General features: G+C 48.8%; 1 protein-coding gene across 1 annotated transcript in view; it reads left to right on the top strand.

Moving 5' to 3' along the window:
• Nucleotides 1–21250, top strand: part of PTGIS (prostaglandin I2 synthase) — a 55637-nt gene extending 34387 nt beyond the window's left edge. The window contains exons 6-10 of the mRNA XM_035298882.3: nucleotides 2412–2593; nucleotides 10623–10791; nucleotides 11748–11929; nucleotides 13763–13914; nucleotides 17139–21250. Of these exons, the coding sequence (XP_035154773.1) occupies nucleotides 2412–2593; nucleotides 10623–10791; nucleotides 11748–11929; nucleotides 13763–13914; nucleotides 17139–17283 (830 nt within the window). The 3' untranslated portion in view covers nucleotides 17284–21250. The remainder of the gene's footprint in view (nucleotides 1–2411; nucleotides 2594–10622; nucleotides 10792–11747; nucleotides 11930–13762; nucleotides 13915–17138) is intronic.
• Nucleotides 21251–22983: the final 1733 nt, after the last annotated feature.

Below are 22983 nucleotides of genomic sequence, written 5' to 3' on the forward strand. Positions count from 1 at the left end.
TTAATTTAATTGTTGTTGAGTTGTACGCGTTCTTTTATATATTTTGGGTGCTAGACACTTATCAGATATATTATTTGCAAATATTTTCTCACGTTCTGTCAGCTGTATTTTCGTACTGCAATACCTTTTTTTGCTTCATTGTTCATTTATTCTGCAAATACTGAGTACCTCCTATGCACTCAGAACTGCTCTAGGCACAGGGGAAAAGCGGAGAATGGTCCTGCCTTGCTTTTTAAAGTCGTCCTTAAACACTGTGTTTACAGTGATACTCAAGATTGCAGCTGTGTGGTCAGACCTCAAAGAATGCCGGCTATTTCTAAAGCTGTGTTAAATTTCTTTGCCTCTTTTTTTTTTAGCCATCTCTCAGATCATGCTTAGAAGTATGCAGAGTTTGCATCAACTGAGGTGGTTTCAACACTGCCTGTGCCCTGCAGGCACCTGTTTAAATCTCTGGATGCTCAGTTTCCACCCACATGATTCTGACATGATCAGTCTGCCCAGGGGTTGGCACCTGGGCATCCAGAGATTTAAGAGCTCCCAGGTAATTCTTCAGAGAGCCTGAAAAGTTGGGAAACATAGGAAGATAATGTATTTCAGTTGAACACTTAAGCTCATTGCCTTACATTGAAATGTCACCCGAAATGGTGACGTTCATTTTAGTGTAAAACAATGAGCTTAAGTTGAAGTCTAAAAGTTAAACATATTCAGCATATTGTTTGAAAATGAAGCCAAGAGACTTTAAAAAAACCCATAGCCTACATTTCCCACCCTTTCAAACGCCCTGTGATGTGCAGCCAGGTTTAGAATCACTGGTGGGGGGAGTCTTCCTGAAGCATGGCTTGTGGTTCAAAAGAGTCAGTGAGGGAGTTTCCAGTACTTTGAAACTTTGGAGCAATCCAAGGTGACTCACTTTTCCAAGGGGTGACTTTGGAGAAAACCAAATTCTGTATTTTATATTTTTATTTTAAACTTTATATTTATGCATATAAACAGCATTACCTTGGAGTTTTAAAAACAATATATACTGTCTCATGTATCGTTCATGAAAATATTTTTTAAAAAAGGAAATGAAAAGAAAACAATATGTAAATAGTATCATTCTTCAGTGCCCGGCTTTACCCCCTTGCCAGTCTGCCCGTGGGAAGTCTGTGTCTGTATGTAAAATGAGCTCATTCACTTTCACTGCTGTATGGTTTTTCCAGAACATACGCACACAATGTCTGTTTCGTGGTGATTGCACGCTAGTGATCTGTGGGCCAAAGTTGACCTTCAGAGACGCTTTTGTGGTCTGCACAGTGATTAAAAACTTTTTACTTGGATGTTAGCCTTAAAAAACATCAGAAGGTTATACATAATCATCTGGATTGTTAGCTTTCTTTGAAAGCACAGGTCTTCTGGCCATGCTGGGGTGAGTTTCTCTCTCCTGCCGGGGGCTGGTCGCTGGGCTAAGTACCATGGCCCCTTTCTGGCCCCCTCTCTCTTTTACTTGATTTGTTTTCACTGGAGTGAGTGAGTTGAGACTCCAGACTCATCTGCCCTCTCTGGAGGATCAGTTAGGTTGTTGCTGCTGTCTTTCTGTGATTGCTGCTGTGCTGAGCCTGCTCACAGTGGCCTCGTCCTCAGGCACATGGGCTGGCATTGCTCTGGAGTTGGACCCTGGGGAGAGAGAATGCTGCTCACGGTTTAGTGTTCCTTCCCCTGCCCAGGAAAGAAATGTCATTTACTTAATGTATGATATGGTTTGGTTGTGTCCCCAGCTAGATCTCATGTTGAATTGTAGCTCCCATAATTCTCATATATAATGAGAATGACCCTGCAGGAGATAATTTAATCATAGAGGTGGTTCCCCCATACTGTTCTCCTGGTGGTGAATAAGTCTCATGCGATCTGATGATTTTGTAAGTGGTGTCCCCTCTGCTTGGCTCTCATTTTCTCTTGTCTGCCGCCATGTAAGATGTGCCTTTCACCTTCCACCATGATTACGAGACCTCCCCAGCCACCTGGAACTCTGAGTCCATTAAACCACTTTTTAAAATAAATAAATGAATTACCCAGTCTCAGGTATGTCTTTATTAGCAGCATGAAAACAGACTAATACAATGCATATTTATTTATTGAACACCTGCTACAGGCCGGGTGCTGGGGACATAGAGGTGATTGAAATAGGGCTTCCACCAGCAGGAGACAAGACCCCTTGCTGCCTTCTACTGTGGGTAAGACAGATAATAAGCAAGTTGGTATTGAAAGGGCTTCCCACTGCAGGCCTGTCCCTGCAGCTTCTTTCCCACAGGAATTCCCCACCCTCAAGGAGTGACATTCAGAAGACCCTTGGCCTCATAGGAGGTCATGCCTGGCCAGCCCTGGGTGTGATGTTAAATCTGTAATCCCTACTCTGTTCTCTGCCCCTGCAGGAGACAAGGACCACATGTCCAATGTCAAAAGTCACCTGTGGAAGCTGCTGTCCCCAGCCAGGCTGGCCACGAGGGCCCACCGGAGCAAATGGCTGGAGAGTTACCTACTGCACCTGGAGGAGATGGATGTGTCAGAGGAGATGCAGGCACGGGCCCTGGTGCTGCAGCTGTGGGCCACACAGGTGGGCGTGAGTGTGCGAGTGGGTGTGTGCAAGTGTGCCTGTGTGGTTGTGATATGGGGGCCTCGTGGGTCCTCATAGGTGAGGACTTGGGATTTTTCTCTGGATGAGATGGGGGCCTAGGAGAGTTCCGAGCAGAGGAGGGACAGGATCTCGGGGGCAAAAGCAAAAACAGGTCACCAAGGAGGAAACGGTGGTGACAGGATCAGGTAGCAGCCACGGAGGTGATGAGGACGGGGATAGATTTTGGAAATTTCAGGAAGACAGAGTCAGTGGGTTTGGTCATGGGCCAGATATTGGAGTGAAAGAAAGGGGGCAGCCTTGGATGGTGCAGGGCTCCAGGCTCGGTTCCTGCCTCACTCCTGATCTCCAAGCCCCCCATCTTCCTCTTGGCCCCACTTCGACAGTGACAGTTGCACAGGCTGACATTTCTGGGTAATTCCTCTCCCATCGACTTGCAGCTTATTTTTAGTTTCTTCTCAGAGCCATTAACTGTCCTTGCAGGCAGAGACTGGCAAGGGGTGGGGGCTGGGATTAACTGGCAGTTGTCTCCCACATCAGTGCCTAATAACATATTTATGTGCAGAGATGACTCGGAGCTCCAGACTGTCCCCAGAACTCCTTGTGGAAATGACCTGTGTCAGCAAAACTGGATGCTGGCTGAGGGGCTTGAGTGGCATTAAGGCCAGGGAACAGCCTTTGGCAGGGTCAGGAAAGCTGGGCAGGAGCTGGGGACAAGATGTCCTCTGAGGTTGAGTCGTTGACAGTGTCCAGAATTCAGGCAGGTGGGAAAACTTTTCAAGAGCCTTTTGGGAGCAGAGCCAAGAGGGTACTTGGCCCCGGAGTTTCTGGCTCAGGCTCCGTGACCTCCCTGCCTGGATTTGAGTCCTGACTTTGACACTTCCTGGCAAGTCAGTCACTTAGCCTCTGAGCACCTCAGTTTACTCATCTGTAAAATGGGGATGGCAGCACCCACTTCAAGACATGCTTGTGAAGATGAAAGGAGGGAGCCATGATACATGTGCAGTTTTGTAACTATACCTTGCAGGTAATAAGTGCTCAATAAACATCTTCAACCAACATTTAGAGCGCCCACTGCATGCCAAGCCTCATTCTAGAAGCTGGGGATAGAGCAGTGAGCAAAACAGACAAAAATCTCTGCCCTTAGGGAGCTAGCATTTTGGTGGGAGAAGATAGACAATTAATAAACGCATAGCTGTAATCCCAATGCTTTCGGAGGCTAGGCAGGAACATCATTTGAGGCCAGGAGTTCAAGACCAGCCTGGGCAACATAGCAGCACTCTACCTCTACAAAAAATATGTTGTGTAGACAAGCTGGACGTGGTGGTATGCACCTATAATCCCAGCTACTTGGGAGGCTGAGGTAGGAGCACTGCCTGAGCCTAGGAAGTCAAGGCTGCAGTGAGTCATGATGGTGCCACTGCACTCCAGCTTGGGTGACATAGCGAGACCCTGTCTTAAAAATAAATAAGTAAATAAACAAGTAAGCATCTAAAATGTATTAGAGGCCAGGCATAGTGGCTCACAGCTGTATTCCTAGTACTTTGAGAGGCTGAGGCGGCCTGATCACTTGAGATCAGGAGTTTGAGACCAGCCTAGCCAAATGGTGAAATCCTGACCCTACTAAAAATACAAAAATTAGCTGGGCATGGTGGCACACACTAGTAATCCCAGCTACCCAGGAGGCTCAGGCATGAGAATCACTTGGACCAGGGAGGTGGAGGTTGCAATGAGCCAAGATGGCACCACTGAACTCCAGCCTGGGTGACAGAGTGAGACTCTTGTCTCAAAAAAAAAAAAAAAAAAATTATTAGGTCGGGCACAATGGCTCATGCCTGTAATCACTGCACTTCAGGAGGCTTAGGCGGGCGGATCACAAGGTCAGGAGTTCGAGACCAGCCTGGCCAACATGGTGAAACCCCATCTCTACTAAATATACAAAAATTAGCTGGGCATGATGGCAGACGCCTGTGTTTGCAGCTATTCAGGAGGCTGAGGCAGGAGAATCACTTGAACCCGGGAGGCAGAGATTGCAGTGAGCCGAGACCGCACCACTACACTCCAGCCTGGGCAACAGAGCAAGACTCTGTCTCAGAAAAACAAAACGAGGATTAGAGAGAATGTGTTCTATGGAGAAGAGGTGCAGCAGGAGAAAGGAACAGCAGAGAGGAGTGAGGAGGGGCTATTTTAAATAGGATGGTCCAGGAAGGCCTCACTGAAAGGTGACATCTGAGCAGAGACTGAAGGAAGTGAGGGGTGGGCCATGTAAATACATAGAGTGAAGGCTCGCAGGCAGGGGGCAGCAAGTGCAAAGGCCCTGAGGCAGGACTGAGGGTGACATGGTGGGGAGGTAGAGCTGCTGGACTACACAGGGCCCTGTAGTCCTTGGGGCGGGCTTTGGCTTTTACTTTGAGTGAGAGAGGTACCTGCTGAGGGCTCTGAGCAGAGGGAAAACCTGGTCTGTCTTATGCTTTAGAGGGATCATTCTGGCTGCAGCAGTGACAAGAGACTGTAGTGGGGGAAGCAGAGGCGGAGAGAGCAGGGAGGAGGCCACTGCAGGATCGCGGCAAGAGAGTGTGGTGCTGGGCCAGGGTCGGGGGGTGGTTTGATTCTGAGCATATTCCAAAGTAGAGCCAACAGGATCTGGTGTTGGATGGGACTGTGGGGGAGGCCATCAAGGATGACTCCAGTTTTGGGCCTGAGTGACAGGAGGGATGGCAAGGCCATGGGCAGATGAGGAAGATGGTGGGAGGAGCAAGTTTCAGGGAGAAGATTGGGGCTTTGGCTTTGGGTGTGTTGAATTTGAGATGGAGAAGGAGGAGTGGACACTTGGAGAAGTGTCTGGAGTTGGAGTCTGAGGTTGAGGCTGAGCTGTACCTTTGGAAGTTGTCAGCAGAGAGAAGTTTAAAGCCTCAGGACTGAAGGAGATACTGGGGGTGAGGGTGGGTGGAGAAGGGGGCATCCCCGGGGCTCTCCAATGTTGAGAGAGGTGAGGAGGAAGGGGCCAGGGAGGGCAGGGGAGAGCCAGGAGTGGGAAGCTGAGTCAGATGCTGCTGAGAGGCTGAGAAATGGTAGCTGTGATTGCTGCTGTAAGGTCAGAGATGATGAGTCAGGAATAATAATCTCAAAAGATACTGAGCAGTTCCCCTCGGCCAAGCATCCTGTCGAGCCCTTTGCAAACGTTATCTCTAGGATCTTCACAACAGCTCCATGAATCCAGAACCCCCGAGCCTGGGAGCTAGAGTGATGGAAGGGGCAGAGGGAGGCTTGGGCATCCAGGTAGGACCCTGTGGGTGGAGACCTAAGGCCCAGGCAGGGAGAAGAGGAGGCTCTAAGGGAAGGTGGGATGGGGTGGTGGGGGGCAGATGGAGGAGAGTTTCCAAACACAGGACAGGTTTCCCTCCCAGCTCTGAGCTCACTAATGCTGGTAATACCAGGACTGAGAGTCATGATGCTTGACTCCCTCAGCACCATCAGTCACATCCTGTCCTTCTCTTCCTTCCCCATATCTGGCTTGGCCTTCACTCCATCATATCCTCAGCAGCCACAGCCACACAGCCCTGGAAACTCCTGGGTGGTCCTGAGAGGTAGGGGAGGTGAGCAGGGGAGCTGCTGGGCCTGCAGAGAGCGGCGCTGAGATAGTGATCATGAGGAAGAACCCTTGAGGCGTTTGATAACAGAGTGGAAAGCAAAACCACAGTATTTAGAGTCAGATAGACTTGGCTGGAAACTCACACCTGCCGCTAAACTAGTTGTGTGACCTCAAACAAGTCACCCTTCTGGGCTTCAGTTTCACCATCTGTAAAGAGGGTTGGGGGTTTTGTTTTGTTTTCTTCCTCAGTAGTTTTATCTTGAAATAATTTTAGATTATAAAAGAGTTGCAAGGATAGTACAGGGAGTTCCCAGATACGCTTCACCCAGCTTTCCCTGATGTCACATAACCGCAATACATTGACCAAGACTGAGAATCAGCGCTGGGACATTGTTAGTAACCAGAGTCCGTACTTTATTCACATGTCCCCCGTTTTCCCACTAACATCCTATTTCCCTTCCAGGAGCCCATCCAGGATCCCACACTGCGCGTAGGGCTTTTGTTCGTTTTAAATAGACTCTATCTTTAAAGCAGGGTTAGGTTCACAGCACAGTTGAAGGAAAGGTGCAGGGATCTCCCCTACCCTGCTTCTCCCAATGCCTCCCTCTCTATTGCCAGTGCCCCTCAGCAGAGTGGCACATTTGTTACAATTTATGACCTAAACTAACACGTCGTCATCACATATTCTTTTTTTCCCTTGGAATTTTTCAAATCACAAAAATTAAAAGAAACACCATCCGGGCCCCATCCCTCAGCTCTCCCTTCTGCTGGGCTGCATCTTCAGAGGGTTTGCCCTGGGGGGTGGCTATGATGCCCTCCAGCAGCTCCAGGCAATTTAGCAATCCCTGTGAAGGAGGGCTCCCCTTCCGCTAAATTCTAGTACAGCTCCCACGCCTGATACTGGCCCAGCCCCCTCACACGTCCCCTCTGCGTGGATCACTCAGTGTCTCTGCCTGGGTCCCATGGCCACAGTTGAAGTCTGGAAGGATGGGTCAGCCCTGGATGACCCACACAGACTTGGATTTAAGAGGAGGTGGTTCTGTGAAGGAAAGCGGGGTGCTGTTACAGGTGCAGGGCAGACTCAGACAGTGGGTGTCCCCCACTCCCACCGATGGGCTGTGTGGTCAGGAGGTAATAAGATGGAGCATGCGAGTCGACAAGGGCGTGTTCTGGCCCGCAGTCAGTGACTCCCAGAGGTCAGCCACCGACATTCACAGGAAAGCTAGAACAGGAGGTATCACTGCTGGGTCATGGCCTTTGGCTGCAGTAGGAGGGAATGAGGACAAACGAGAAACTTCCTGATAAACAGAGGCAAGGCTCCATGGGCGAGAGCTCGAATTCCAGGGTGGTGAATTCAGTATCTCTTATGGCTGCATGCACGCACACGCACGCTCACACTCACATCTGTGCAGTTGGATGGAAGGTGGTCTTGGTCACCTCCTTAACTTGCCACAGCTTTTTCCTGCAAGCAGAGATAGCCAAGCACCCATGTGTTCCACTCCTGCTTGGTAATTAGTGAGTGGTGGCCCCCATCTGACCACCTGGGCCAGATAAAATGGCCTTGGCGCTGAGCTAACCCAGTGCTGAATTATTTATCACTCGCATTCGCCTGGCTATTTAAGTGATGGACAGCAAGTGACCTTGCTGTCTCAGCTGGACCTGAGGTGCTGGCAGAACTCTCAGAAAGGGCCCGAGGCCCCCCCGACTTGTTCTCAAATTCAGGGTAGGTGCCGGTGAGAAAGGGGTAACCACTTCTGAGCACCTACTCTGGGCACAGCACATATGGGATTGCTTCAGCCTCACTGGACCCTTGCGGTCACCCAGGAGGTGGCAGTGTTACCCCCAGTGTTGAGACCCAAAGGGGGATGTGAACTGCCCACAGTCACAGAAAGTGGGGAGCTGGGATTTGGACCCAACTCTGTGTGGTCTCAGTCCAGGGATTTTCCACCCACCTCCCAGGCTGTCTTGGGGCTCCACCCCTGGTCTAAAGGGACACAGACGTTTATTTGACAGATACCAGTGAGCCTCCATTATATGGTGGGCAGTGGGTAGCAACCAGGGAGTGCTTCCTTTTCCTTTTCAGTAAAAGGACTAATAACGGCGCCTGCGTGATGGAAGTATTGAGCGGAGGAGTGTGGGGCCTCATGGCCTCATGGGCACTAAAGAAGACAAAATCTGTCTCACCATCATTGATGCTTTGGCGCATTTCTTTCCAGCGTTTACCCATATGCTTTTCTTCTGTGGTTAAGATCATGCAGCTGTTTCAATCTAACCTTCTATCTGGTTTAATATTGTAACATGAACATTTCTCATGACATCGTACATCACTATAGAAATCATTTGGATACAGCCTGGGAAACACAGTGAGTCCTTATCTTTACAAAAAAATAGAAAGACTAGCCAGGCATGGTGGTGCATGTTTGTGGTCTCAGCTACTTGGGAGGTTGAGGTAGGAAGATCACTTGAGCCCAGGAGGTGGAGGCTTCAGTGAGCCATGATCACGCCACTGCACTCCAGCCTAGGGGTCTTCTGTTTCATTTAAAATTAATGTGTCCATTGAAAAATTCTGAACAGTGTGAAAGAGTATTTGCAAGGAAAGTCAGTCTCCTTCTGCCCTATGCTCTTGTCTTCCCAGCTTCTGTTCCAAGGCAACCTCAGTTACCAGTTTCTGGTGTCTCTTAGAGATAGTCTGTGCTTTGGGAGGCTGTGGCAGGAGGATCGCTCGAGGCCAGGAGGAGTTTGAGATCAGCCTGGGCTACATGGGGAGACCCTCATCTCTACCCAAAAGAACCAAACTTAGTTGGGTATCACTTGCCTGTGGCCCCAGCTCCTTGGGAGGCTAAGGCAGGAGGATCACTTGAGCCCAGGAGGTCAAGGTTGCAGTGAGCTATGATTGTGCCACTGAGTTCCAGCCTGGGTGACAGAGTGAGACCCTGTCTCAAAAAAAAGCAATGGTCTGTGCTTCTTCATGTATATTTCTCTTTAAACAAACACACAAATGGCAGCACGCTGAGCCGCCACCCTGCACCTTGCTGTTTGCATGCTTCCGTGTGTCTTGGCTACAGTCCCGCATCAGTACACGCAGAGCCAGCTTCTTCTTAGTGACTTCCTGCATCATCAGCCCATGGTTGGATCTTCATTTATCTCGTTGATCCCCTCTTGATAGACATGGAGGTGTTTCCAGCTTTCTGCTATTATGTTAGCACTGCAATAATTATCTTTGTGCATACGTCCTTTCGCCCATGTGCAATTATGTCTGTAATGAAATTACTGGGTAAACATGATATTTAATGATGACTTAATATTCCATTATTATGACTGAATAGGATAGTCATGGCAGACAAAAACCTTACCCCAAATGGAGATTAGTTGGCATTCCACCCATCTCTGGATCACTAAAGGGTGCCATGTACACATTTTAGCCACATACCAAAGAGCTGAGGCTAAAATGTGTATGAAAATGTTCAGCTAAGACTGAGCCTTGAAGCAAGAAATTCCATTCATTTTCCTAAGTGTTTACCTATTAGGAAGTTTAAATATTTTTTATTCACAGCTTTCACAGTCATCAGTGATGACTGCAGCTTTGTTTTATGTGTACACAACGCATTTATTCAAGTGACCATAGAATTTTAACATACAAAGCATATAAGGAACTTTTGAATCCCAAACTACATCGCGAATCATTGTATTTGGAAGCAAATCTTTAGATATTGCACCAGTTAGCTATTGTTGCATAATAAACATCCACAACTCAGTGGCATATACCCATCAGCATTTATTTAACTCATGGGCCTGTGGGTCTGGCTCAGTGGGGCAGCTCAGCTCTGTCCATGAGTCTCTCATTCTCTTGGAATCACTGGGCTTGCCAGGCCAGTGGAAACACACCAAGTCTCTCATGGCTTAGGTGCAGAGTGGGTGTTCTGTCAATTCTGCCTCTTCTATTGGACAGAGTAAGTCCACAGCTGAGCCTAAATTCAAAGGGCAGGGGAAATACATTCTTGCTCTTCACTGGGAGGAACAGTGAAGTCACATGGTAAGGAGCGTGGATTCTGGGATTGGTGAAGAATTGGGGCCAACAACGTGATCATTCTCAGATGTTAACGGTCTTAACTGAGACAGCCTGTTCCTATTACTGACACCGTCTTGCTGGTTAGCTATGGAGATTACCTGTGTGACCTAGGATTCATGACTTTGCTCAGTCAGGGATGCCACGAGTGGGCGTGAAGTCGGTATTTTGGGCCACAGAGCAGTTTTGGACATGTCCTGAGGCTGGAGATAGACACTGGCCATGCCCAGGTATTTGGCAGCAGTGGGAGCTCAGGCCTACTGGCCCCTCTGTCTTGGCCTGGGCTGTGTCCCTGGCAGAGACGAGTCAGCTCTGCCCTCATAATGGCATAACAGGGGCCCTTCTCCTTGCAGGGGAATATGGGTCCTGCTGCCTTCTGGCTCCTGCTTTTCCTTCTCAAGAATCCTGAAGCCCTGGCTGCTGTCCGTGGAGAGCTCGAGAGTATCCTTTGGCCAGCAGAGAAGCCTTTCTTGCAGATGACCACCCTCCCGCAGAAGGTTCTAGACAGCACACCTGTGCTTGGTGAGATGGTCAGACCCTCCAAGATAGCCCCTAAGACTGTGTCATTGTGGACTCCAAAACTCTCCCCAACATGGGCTTCTGTCTTCCAGGGTCCATCAGTGTCCTCCAACCTAGGGTCTCCCTGAGTCTCCTATCTTCACACACCTGGCATCTCCATACTTCAGTGTCAGCTAGGAGGCAAGGGACAGAAAACCTAACTTCAATTGGCTGAGGTGAAAAGGTACTTTGAGACATGCCACTAAAAAATCCAGAGGACTGGCCTGAGGCACAGATAGACCCAGGCACTTTAACTATGTCACCAGGACCACTCAGTTCCTCTCCACCTCTCAGCCCTGTTTCCCACTGTTTCCTCAGTCTCAGGCTGGCGGTAGCTATTGGCAGCTCAAGGCTGACTTCCTCCCGGCTCTGTGAGATTCTGCATCTCTTACAATGGTCCCACCAAGAATCCTAGGACTGTGTTTCATTGGCTTTCTTTGGGTGATGTATCCATCCTGAACCAATCACAGGGCTCAGAGGGATGCTCTGATTGGCCAGGCACAGCCCCATCCCAGTAGTTGAGCTCAGAATCAGCAGTCTAACTCCTGAGAGTGAGAGAGGGGTGGACCCTAGAGGAAAATCAGGGGCCCATTTCCAGAAGAGAAATATATGCCAGGCAGGCAGAAACAGAGACCGATGACCCTACTCTCTCCTCAGCCTTCTGATATCTTCCTAGTTCCCACCTGCCCTCACAACTTCTCCTGGGGTCAGACCTGGATACCCTCATGTTCAAGGGTCTCTGAGGGACCAGAGACCATATCTCATCAATTTGGCCTTTTCCACTTTGCTGTGTGACTGTGGGCAAGGCAGGCACCCTCTCTGAGCCTTTTCATCTTCCTCTGTAAAATAAGAGCTGGGGGTGGCATATGAGCAGGTGAAGGGACAGCCTGCTGACCCTTCCTTGCACCTGCCCCGTGCAGACAGCGTGCTGAGTGAGAGCCTCAGGCTTACGGCTGCTCCCTTCATCACCCGTGAGGTCGTGGTGGACCTGGCCATGCCCATGGCAGACGGGCGAGAATTCAACCTGCGACGTGGTGACCGCCTCCTCCTCTTCCCCTTCCTGAGCCCTCAGAGAGACCCGGAAATCTACACAGACCCAGAGGTAAATGCCAGGGGTGCCTGGTCATATGGGGTCTGTGGGAGAAAAATCAATGACTTTGGGATGAGCCAGATCTGAGTGGCAGCCTGCCTCTGCCCCTCGTTTGCTATGTGACATTGCCCAGATTGCTTCACCTCTCTGTGTTTGCTTCCTCACCTGTGAAATGGACCTCATAATAGCACCTGCCTCATGAGGTTGAAAGGAAGAAGAAATGGGATCATACAGAAGCAGATACTGATGGCCCCCGTCTCTCCCCAGCCTTCTGATACCTCTCTGGCTCCTACCTTTTTTCACAGCTTCTCTTCGAGTCAGACCCAGATCCCCTCATGTTCAAGGGTATCTGAGGAACCTTGAACATGAGGGGATGTTCATTCACAGAGTGCTTCGTGATAGCTGAGCCACTTTCCTTATTTCAGAACATGATAAGGTCAGTTTCCCAACACTTCTCTCTCCCCAGACTTTGAGATGATGCAGACTTTCACAATTGCTAACAGACTGTGTGCTTACCGTGCGTCAGACTCTAAACTACATGCTCATCCATCCATTCATTCATCTGTCTACCCATCTACTCATGCATCCATCTATCCACTTATTCATCTGTCTACGCACTCACCTATTTACCTATCCAATCATCTATCCATCCATCCATCCATTCATCCATCGACCCACCAATTTACCCTTTCATTCACCCATCTACCCATTCATTTATCCATCCAGCACCCATCTACTCATCTATCCATCCATCCACCCATCTACCCATCTACCCATATATCCATCTATCCATTCATCCATCCACAAACTCACCCATCCATCCATTAATCTATCCATCCACCCATCTATCCACCCAACCACCCATCTATCCATCCATCCACCCATCCACCCATCCATCCATCCATTCACCCACCAAGCTACCCTTTCATCCCCCCACCTACCCATGAATTCATCCATCTATCCATCCGTCCATTCATCTATCTACTCATTTATCCATCCACCCACCCATTTATCTACCCACTCACTCATATATTCATCCACCCATTCTTCTACTTATCCACCCATCTATCTGTCTATCCACCTATCTACTCATCCTTCCATCCATTTGTCCATTCATCCATTCATTCATTCTTCCACCCATCCATCAGTCTACCCATTCATTCATCCCATCCATCCACCCCATCTACCCATCCATTCATCCATCCCTCCATTCATCCATTGTTCCATCCACATTTCCATCTCTTAGTCTATCCACTGGTCCATTCACCTATCCTTCCACCCATTTTTCAGTCAAGCCCTGTGCTCAGGTACAATCCTTGCCTTACCACTGTGCAATGTAACCAAAGGAAACTGGCATTTTCTTTTAAAAAGTTATTTAAATTTCTTTTATTTTACATGACAAAAGTAATATATACTTATCATGAAGTATAAAGAAATATGGAGAAATACATACTTAAAAGTAAAAAATATATATTTCCCTTCTCCAGTTCTACAGAGTTCTCTACCCGTGGTTTGGAGTGTGCCTTGTGAATTGTTTTCACGGCTTTTCAGGCATACATATAGCACATTCACACGCCATGAAAAGACTGGTGTGTGCATAGGATCATATGGAAAAAAAACTTGCTTTTTTTCCTCTCAACAACCAATTGTAGAAATTCTTTCCATGTCAGTATACACAAACCTTTCTCTATAATTTTTTTAACCCATCTCCTATCAATTGACCTATATATGGTTTCCAGTTTTTCCCTCTTGCAAACATGACTGTTATGAACATCCTCATACATTTTTCTTGGTGCAGTCTTGTTCTGGGAGTAGGGTCAGAAATGGACCTTCTTCCTATTTCAGGTATTTAAATACAACCGATTCCTGAACCCTGACGGATCAGAGAAGAAAGACTTTTACAAGGATGGGAAACGGCTGAAGAATTACAACATGCCCTGGGGGGCGGGGCACAATCATTGCCTGGGGAGGAGTTACGCAGTCAACAGCATCAAACAGTGAGTGGGGGGCCAGGGTGGGGCCAGGGGGGCTCCTGTCCGTCTGGTTGGCATGCGCCCTTCTCTCCTGGGACTGAGGGGTCAGCCAGGAGAATGGTTTGGCAGAAGCTCCACACAGACAGCCTGTGAGCCATCATTTATTTGTGGTTTTTCAACGATGCGCTTTTAAAAATCAGAAGAGCTTACTTTAAAAAGCCAGATTTCAGGCCCCGGGTGCAGTGGCTCATGCCTGAAATCCCAGCACTTTGGGAAGCTGAGGTGGGCAGGTCAGGAGTTCAAGACCAGCCTGGCCAATATGGTGAAATCCCGTCCCTACTAAATAATGCAAAAATTGGCTGGGTGTGGTAGTGGGCATATGTAGTCCCAGCTACTTGGGAGACTGAGGCAGGAGAATCGCTTGAACCCTGGAAGCAGAGGTTGCAGTGAGCCGAGATCATGACACTGCACTCCAACCTGGGCGACAGAGTGAGATTCCATCTCAAAAAAAAAAAAAGCCAGATTTTGGATTTCTTTTGAAATAATCAGATCTGGCAGCAGGTTCTTCCCGCCAAGACTGGTGTACAAATTCCAAAAACTGGACCTTCCTTTCAGCTGACCGTAGTTGTCCGTCTGCAGCTGCTGCTGCGTGTTCAGAACCTCATGTTAGGAACTGGCCAAACTTCACTGTTCCCACTTGGTTATTTTAATGGCTGTGGGGGCCAAGAGCCTCATAAATGATCTCCCCTGAACCCCAGGAGCCTTGGCCACCAAGTTCACAGACAGATTGGACCGGGGTTATGACATCTGCCCTGTCCTCCTGTCCAGCCCTGTGCAATCATAAGCTGGGCAACCTTCTGAGCCTCTGTTTCCCCAACTGTAAAACAGAGGTTCTGATTATAACTGCACCCCAGGGGTATCAGGATAAATGAGTTGGATCTTTCTAAGTTCTTAGCCCACTGCCTGACTCATTGTAGGCATTTGATAAATGTTAATTATGATCATAATTATTACTATTATTAATGTGCATGCATTATGCTACGTGAATAGGCACATTACATTAACCTTTGGCCTCAGTTTCCTTGAGAAAATGGAGTTGATTATGAGCATAATACAGTTCATATGCATTCCTAAAAATCACTTTGCTGTATGAAATCATGCATCAAAAACTGCAGGATTTATGCCTGTAATCCCAGCACTTTAGGAGGCCAAGGTGGGTGGATCATTTGAGGTCAGGAGTTTGAGACCAGCCTGGCCAACATGGTGAAACCCTGTCTCTACTAAAAATATAAAAATTAGCCAGGTGTGGTGGAGCATGCCTGTAATCCCAGCTACTCGGAAGACGGAGGCAGGAGAATCTCTTGAACCCCAGGGGATGGAGGTTGCAGTGAGCTGAGATCACACCATTGCACTCCAGCCTGGGTGACAGAGTGAGACTCTGTCTCAAAAAATAAAAAAAGCAAACCAACCAATCAATCAAACAAACAAAACTGCAGGGATTAGAGGAAAAGAGGGACTGGGCCCAACACTCAAAAACCTCATCGGTGACACATTAAAAAAAAAAAGAAAGAAGAACCCAGTCGAAAATGGTAGTAAAATTTTATGCATGTTACTTGGCTAAGAACTATGTAAGGGCTGTAGTAACTGGCTAGACGGATGCTTAGCTGTATGTGTATGTTTTCTGGATTTCTGCACAGCCAGGGTTCAGCTGGGTACAGTTTTTTGTATTCATCTCATGTTTCTCACAAGTGAAATTGCATATGAGCAAATGTGAAACTTGCATTATACTCAAATTGTGCCCTAATATATCAATCCTATTGGAACAAATTCACCTGTTCAAAACAAGTGTTAGAGCAGAACCGACTGGCGTTCCTATTTCATCAAGTTTTTGGACAGATAAAAAGAGACGATAGATACTAAATGCTTAGCTGGTGCATAGCCCACAGTGTTCCAATAAATTGGCTAATTTGTTGTTATTTTTATCTCACTGAATCGTCACGATGACCATGCTGGTCCGTCTAAAACGGAGTCTCGACAGGTAGCCCATTTGCTGTGGTCATGTTCCTGGGAAGTGGAGGCACCAGGTTCCAATCCAGGGGTTAGCACAAAACTGCCATCCCATAGAAACTCACCCTCTAGTATTCTACAGCCTCAGAGCTGGAGGAGACCATCCTGTCTTTCCCTTCTTTGACCAGATGGGAGAACCGAGACCCAGAGTGAGAAGGAACTTGGCGAGGGCCACATCCCCATAAGCGGCACAGCCCAGATCTTCTTTCCAGAGTGTTAACTTCCCTCTCTCCTCGTCTTCCCCCTTCTTCACTCCTTCAGTAAGATAAAAGAATCCCTGCCATGTGCTGAGTCCTGCATCGGGCACCTGGGTCTGGGTAGGGAATCATGGTGGGAAAAGAGTCATAAGATATTCTCTGACCCTTATGAACACAGGCAGTGGTAAGATGAGGCAGACAGGCAGCAACCGCTGACATCTGTAGGGCTGGCTCCACATTTGTGGGGGCACTGATTACATCATAGGCATGGCAGCTTTGAATATTTATTATGACAGTTTTCCCAGAAGATGGCAGTAGAGAGCAGTTGTTAGGACAGTGTTCTCAGAGATGGCAGTAAAATGTCTTGAGAGAGCACTGCCTGTTTCTAACCTCACAAAGACACCTAAGAGCAGCAGCCCTGGCCAGGATAGACAGTGAGGGTTCCAGGAGTTTGGAGAAGGGTGGAGAAGGGTGTGGGCTGAAGGATCCAGAGGAGTCTATATTAATCAGCATAGGCTCAGCTCTGCACCTGCTGAGCTTCAGTGGCTTTTACCAACAGGGGTTTAGTTCCACTCATGGTATCAGCTGTGGGTTTGGGGGCTTCCCCACTCTGTGCAGAGACTCGGGCCAGGCTCTTTTCCTCTTCTGGCTCCGCTATCTCAAGGTGAAGCCTGCATGGCTGCTAGGCAGGAGGGACAGCTGGAGAGCCACAAACTGGCTTTGACACACAAATGACACAGGCCACTTCTGCACACAGTCCACTCACCAGAACTCATCCACGGACCCGCCTAACCTTACAGGGGGCTGGCAAATGTGGTGAGCAGCAAATGCCTTTGTTCTGCTTCCTCGCTCCTCTGTTCTTCTCACTTTTCCCAAAGTTGAAGTCAGACTCAGGAGGCAGCCACAGGAATAATCCCTGCCTTATTCCTGATAGCACCCCACCCTACCCCTCTTCCTCACACCTTCCATGCCATCTCTCTGCAGATTTGTGTTCCTCGTGCTGGTGCACTTGGACCTGGAGCTGATCAACGCAGATGTGGAAATCCCTGAGTTTGACCTCAGCAGGTATGGCTTCGGTCTGATGCAGCCGGAACATGACGTGCCCATCCGCTACCGCATCCGGCCGTGACACAGGGAGCAGACGGATCCATGCACTTGCCTCTGCCCAGCCTGCCCCAGCCTCCTAGCTTTCTGCGTGCACAGTTGGCCTGGGTGCAGGGGCCAGCATTACCACTTCCCTGCTTTTCTCCCAGAAGGCTGGGTCCAGGGAGGGGAAAAGCCAAGAGACGGTGAACAAAGCTCTATGGATTATCGGCTGCAAAGTTTTCTTTCCAAAATCAGGCCTTATCTGCTCCCAACTCACCTCATTCATCATTCAGATTTCTTCAGGGCCAGGAGGCGCTGTGAAGACAGACAAGGAGGAACTAGGAGTCCTCACTGCTCTGCCCCCAACTCCCGGAAGGCCACCTTCCCTGCTCCTATCAGCTATCATGGTCCAGGCCTTATCCAGTCAAAGCAGATACTTGCCACAGAAAGGCCACTCAGGACCTAGCAGTGTGTCCATTGATGTCATTCAGCAGTCAGTCCCCCAATGATCCTTAAACCAGCTAAAGCCAAAGGAGTCCCTTAGAATATCTGCTTCCCTGGATGCCCCATTTACCAGACACTTCCCTCACTGCTCACACTACGTGAGAAAATGCAGGAGAGCTTTCCTCAAGGCTGATGCGTTCTGGGTACGGAACAGGGGCACCCTCCAAACACGGGGCTCTGAGGAGTGGAGTTTCCTGCTCTAGAGTGACAGGCACCAGATGGGATGGGTTTTCTCAGTGTCAGCACACAGGCAGGGAGCTAAGGAAGACACAGGCCAGAGGAGATGGCTGGAAGAGGCCACCCAGGACTCCTTAGACTGTTCAAACCAAAAAAGAAGGTGCTGATCTCATGCATTCTAGTGCAGAAGCCCAAACTGTGGTCACGATCCAGTCTGCAGACCTGCTTTGTTTGGACTGCACTCAAAGAAAATTACCTTAGTTGTTATCATCTTTGGGAGAGTTCATTCAAAATGTCCAGCTTCTCTTGGAAACATAGTATATCTGACCACACTGGGCTCACATTCCCAAGGGTAACTCTTGGCCAGAGCTGAATGGCAGGCGCCTCCCTTATGCAGGCTAGGAGCTCTCTGCTTCACTGCCGGGTCTGCTTCTGCATTCACAGTGCCTCCTGGCCCTGAAGGCATCTGAGTGTGAGACCCTGCTCTAACTCTTAGAAGTGACATTACAAGAGGTGGCGGGGACCAGCTAATTGGTCCGACCGAGCCTGAGTGCACCACCCTTTGAACAAATGTATCGGTGATGAAAACTTGCCTTTGCCCCAGCTTTAGAACAAAAAGCCTATGCCAGGCACCGCGGCTCATGCCTGTAATTCCAGCACTTTGGGAGGCTGAGGTGGGTGGATCACCTGGGGCCCGCAGTTCAAGACCAGCCTGGTCAACATGGTGAAACCCCATCTCTACTAAAAATACAAAAAATAGCCAGGCGTGGTGGTACGCTCCTGTAATTCCACCTACTCAGAAGGCTGAGGCACAAGTGTCGCTTGAACCCAGGAGGTGGATGTTGCAGTGAGCTGAGATTGCACCATGGCACTCCAGCCTGTGTGACAGAATGAGACTCTGTGTCAGGAAATAAAATAAAACACAGCTTAAAGAGGAAAATGGCCTACAAACCTTTTTTAGATGCTAAATACTTATATTAATATTAGGTCCTGTTTATTGAGACCCTTTACATGCCTGCAATAGGCCCTTTTGACAGTATTTCTAGAAACACAGCATTTCTGTGAAGAGAAGGAGGCTGTGCCTGCTTTGTAGATGAGAAAACCGAGCCGCGGCCACATAGCTCATAAGCGGTAGAACTCCGTGGGCAGATTGACTGTCCTGGGAGCAAATCTGGATGGGCAACTTCTGTTCCTTGGGCTCAAGGGGGATGGTGATGGGGCAATTGTTTTCAACTACAGAGAGCTGACAGAGTGAGAGGCACCTAAACATGGGGACATCTCGTAAGTCACATGATGAGCTCCCTGTAGCTTTAGCTGGAGGGAGAGAAAAGAACCCCAGACCTCTGAATGTCCCAGAGCCTAGTCTCTTCTCAGAGCAGCACTGGGGTTTGGGGGCTTCCCTGGGCCTCCGCCTCCAGGCACCCCCAGGATTCCCAGAGAGACACTGTGATTGGCAGGAGGCGGGATATCCCCAGGGAAACCCATCTTCACGCCTGGGTGACCCCCGCTGCCGCCTCCTTCTTAACTCTGCGGGAAATCAGAGCTGGCAGCCTCCAGTGGGAGGACAGAGCCGGTTTCCGTGGCAACCCTCAGCTGCCTCATCGTGGCTGGGAAGGGAAGGAAGCAAGCCGGCAGAAATAGCTATGGAAGGTCTCGCGCAGGCTGCAACCCTGGTGTGCTGGGGGAAAACCCTTATGACTTCCCCCTTCCAAATCAGGCTGGGTTGTCACCGAGACTAGATTCTCACCTGCCTTCAAAGAAGGGCCAATTCCCTTTAAAGGTCGCACCTCCTTGAAGCCGTGATCATTAGTGAATTACGCTCAAGGAAAAGACCTGCTCCCACAAGGCAGCTCCAGCTGTTGCCTGAGATACTGAAGTGCAGCTCAGGAGTTGATGATTTAAAGCTGCCCTTGTTTTATTTGTTATTTTTTCTTTCTCTCTTTTTCTCTTTTAAGTAAATAGGAGCCAGAAAGAAACGAGGGAGAGATGAGTGGGTTAGCTACCTGCTACCTGCTATAGGAAGGTACGTGGATGCCATGGTATTTCTTCATCCTTAGCTTAAGAATAAAAACTGCTGGCTGGGCGCAGTGGCTCACGCCTATAATCCCAGCACTTTGGGAGACCAAGGCGGGAGAATGACAAGGTCAGGAGTTTGAGACCAGCCTGGCCAACACAGTGAAACCTCGTCTCTACTAAAAATACAAAAATTAGCCGGGCATGGTGGCATGTGCCTGTAGTCCCAGCTACTCGGGAGGCTGAGGCGGAAGAATCACTGGAACCCAGGAGTCGGAGGTTGTGGTGAGCCATGATTGCACCACTGCACTCCAGCCTGGTGACAGAGCGAGACTATGCCCCCTCGACCCCCTGCCAAAAAAGAATCAAAATTGCTGGACATATGTAAGGAATATTCTTTTTTTTTTAAAGCTCAGTGGCAAGAATTAAATACTCTTAAGTTAACCTAATGAAGTGTTTCCTTACCATTATGATTATTACTATTATTTGCTATCTTTTAATATTGTTGTTTACCAAATATTCTCCTTTAAACAGAGTCGCTTTTTACATTTAAATTTATTTTAAAAAGGAACTTTTTTTTCTATTGCTGCCGATAGTGGATAACATGTATCACTCACTGCCAAAAATAGAAAGTGATCGGGCTGGGCATGGTGGCCCACGCCTGCAATCCCAGCACTTTGGGAGGCCAAGGCGGGTGGATCACGAGGTCAGGAGATCGAGACCATACTGGTCAACATGGTGAAACCCCATCTCTACTAAAAATACAAAAAATTAGCTGGGCACGGTGGCACGTGCCTGTAATCCCAGCTACTCAGGAGGCTGAGGCAGGAGAATTGCCTGAACTCAGGAGGCGGAGGTTGCGGTGAGCCGAGATCGCTCAGTGGCACTGGGGAGGGGGCTCCATGCTGGTTGGCCAAGGCTCAGAGCTGTCTCTTCTCTGTTACAAAACGAGATAAGCAAGTGTTAGCATTGCCTTAAGGCCACCTGGCATCTCCCTGACCTTCTCCAGGGACAAAAGGAGGAGTGAGTTGCTCATCACACGGGCCACCAGGGCCATCTCCTCCCACCAGTGGCTCCCACCCACAAGGAGCTGGCAATGTCCTACCTGCCTGTCCTCCAGAAGGAGAAACAGGCTCCGAGAGTTCACAGGTCTTGCCCAAAGTCATTGATTTTGATCATTAAGAACAATAAATAAAGACAGTGTTTCCTGAGTAGCAGTGATTGTTGTGCTTTGCTATTTTAATAAAGATTCTATTTTCATATAATATTGTCAAGTGAAAACATGCTGAAATCTATTAAACCATCTTGTTGTGGAACCGTCTCCAAGTGTGATTCTGACGGAGGCCCCTGGCTGTGCCTGGAATTGTGAGGTCAGCTCCTGAGACAGGAACACGGAGCATCTACTCTGTGCCTTGTTCTGGGCCCGGGCCGCTCACAGACAGAATCGAGTCACACCTTTACCTACCCTCCAAGGCATACATAGTATCCCCATTTTTACAGAGGAAGAAACTGAGGGTCAGAGAGGTGAAGTGGTTTGCCCAAGAACACGTGGCCAAGAAGCAGTAGACCTGGGATTCAAATGCAGGCTCCTCTGCTGCCTGAGACAGTGTTCAGGATCTTTCTTTCAGTGGTCCTCCTGCTGGCAGCAGAGGGACCGAGTACCCATTAGAGCAGGTGTCCACAACCACAACCCCTGGGCCACGGTTCAGTACAGGTCCTTGGCCTGTTGGGAACTGGGCTGCACAGCAGGAGGTGAATGGCAAGTGAGCAAAGCTTCACCTGTATTTACAGCCACTCCCCATCGCTCGCATGACCGCCTGAGCTCCACCTCACAGTGGTGGCACTAGATTCTCATAGGAGCGCGAACCCTGTTGTGAACTGCGCATGCGTGGGATCTGGGCTGCACACTTCTTATGAGAATCTAATGCCCAATGATCTGTCACTGTCTCCCATCACCCCCAGATGGGATCATCTAGTTGCAGGAAAACAAGCTCAGGGCTCCCACTGATTCTACATATGGTGCGTTGTATAATTTCACTATTTTAAACAATGTAATAAAAATATAATTAAAGTGCACGATCAATGTAATGCACTTGAACCATCCTGAAACCATCCCCTCCTCCACCCCTGGGTCCGTGAAAAAATTATCTTCTATGAAATCAGTCCCTGGTGCCAAAAAGGTAGGGGACCGCTGCATTAGAGGACCTTGGGGCAGACCTTGGTAACAAGTGGACAACACAAATCCTTTCTTTAAAATTCACTGGACGTTCTCCATCCTTCCCCAGAATGCATGCATGTGTTTGAATAGAAAACAGAAGGGGTGAAATGGATTAAACAAGCCTTGGGAAAAGTTAAAAGGGAAATTTGTTTTTTATCTCAAATCTTTGTATAGAAATAATGTCCCAGGGCAGATGTCTCTCACGTCAGTTTCCTCATCTGTGAGGAGGAGGTCATGGAGGCACATCGGGTGGGACTGGATTTGGCAGTGAGTGGCAGACTTCTCACAGTAACATAGCAACGTGTTATACATCAGCATGCTTTCATTCAAGACTGCAGGCATTCAAGACCTCAGGCTTTTTTCTTTCTTTCCTTCTTTTTTTTTTTTTCTTTTGAGATGGAGTCTTGCTCTGTCTCCCAGGCTGGAGTGCAGTGGTGCAGTGGTGTGACCTTGGCTCACTGCAACCTCCACCTCCCAGGTTCAAGCGATTCTCCTACCTCAGCCTCCTGTGTAGCTGGGATTACAGGCGTGCGCCACCACACCCAGCTAATTTTTGTATTTTTAGTAGAGACAGGGTTTCATCATATTGGCCAGGCTGGTCTCGAATTCTTGACCTCAAGTGATCCACCCACCTTGGCCTCCCAAAGTGCTGGGGTTGCAGGCATGAGCCACTGTCCCTGGCCACATTTTTTTTCTCTCTCTCTCAAGCAGATACAGGAAGCTAGAGGTGGTGTGGCATCTCCACAATCACAGGTCTCTCCTTCTGGACCCTCTAGCATCTGTAACCAGTGGTTTTCACCTCAGAGGTGGATATGGCTGCTTGAGCTCCAG

Source organism: Callithrix jacchus, chromosome 5 (assembly GCF_049354715.1).
Source record: "Callithrix jacchus isolate 240 chromosome 5, calJac240_pri, whole genome shotgun sequence".
Classification (NCBI taxonomy): domain Eukaryota; kingdom Metazoa; phylum Chordata; class Mammalia; order Primates; family Cebidae; genus Callithrix; species Callithrix jacchus.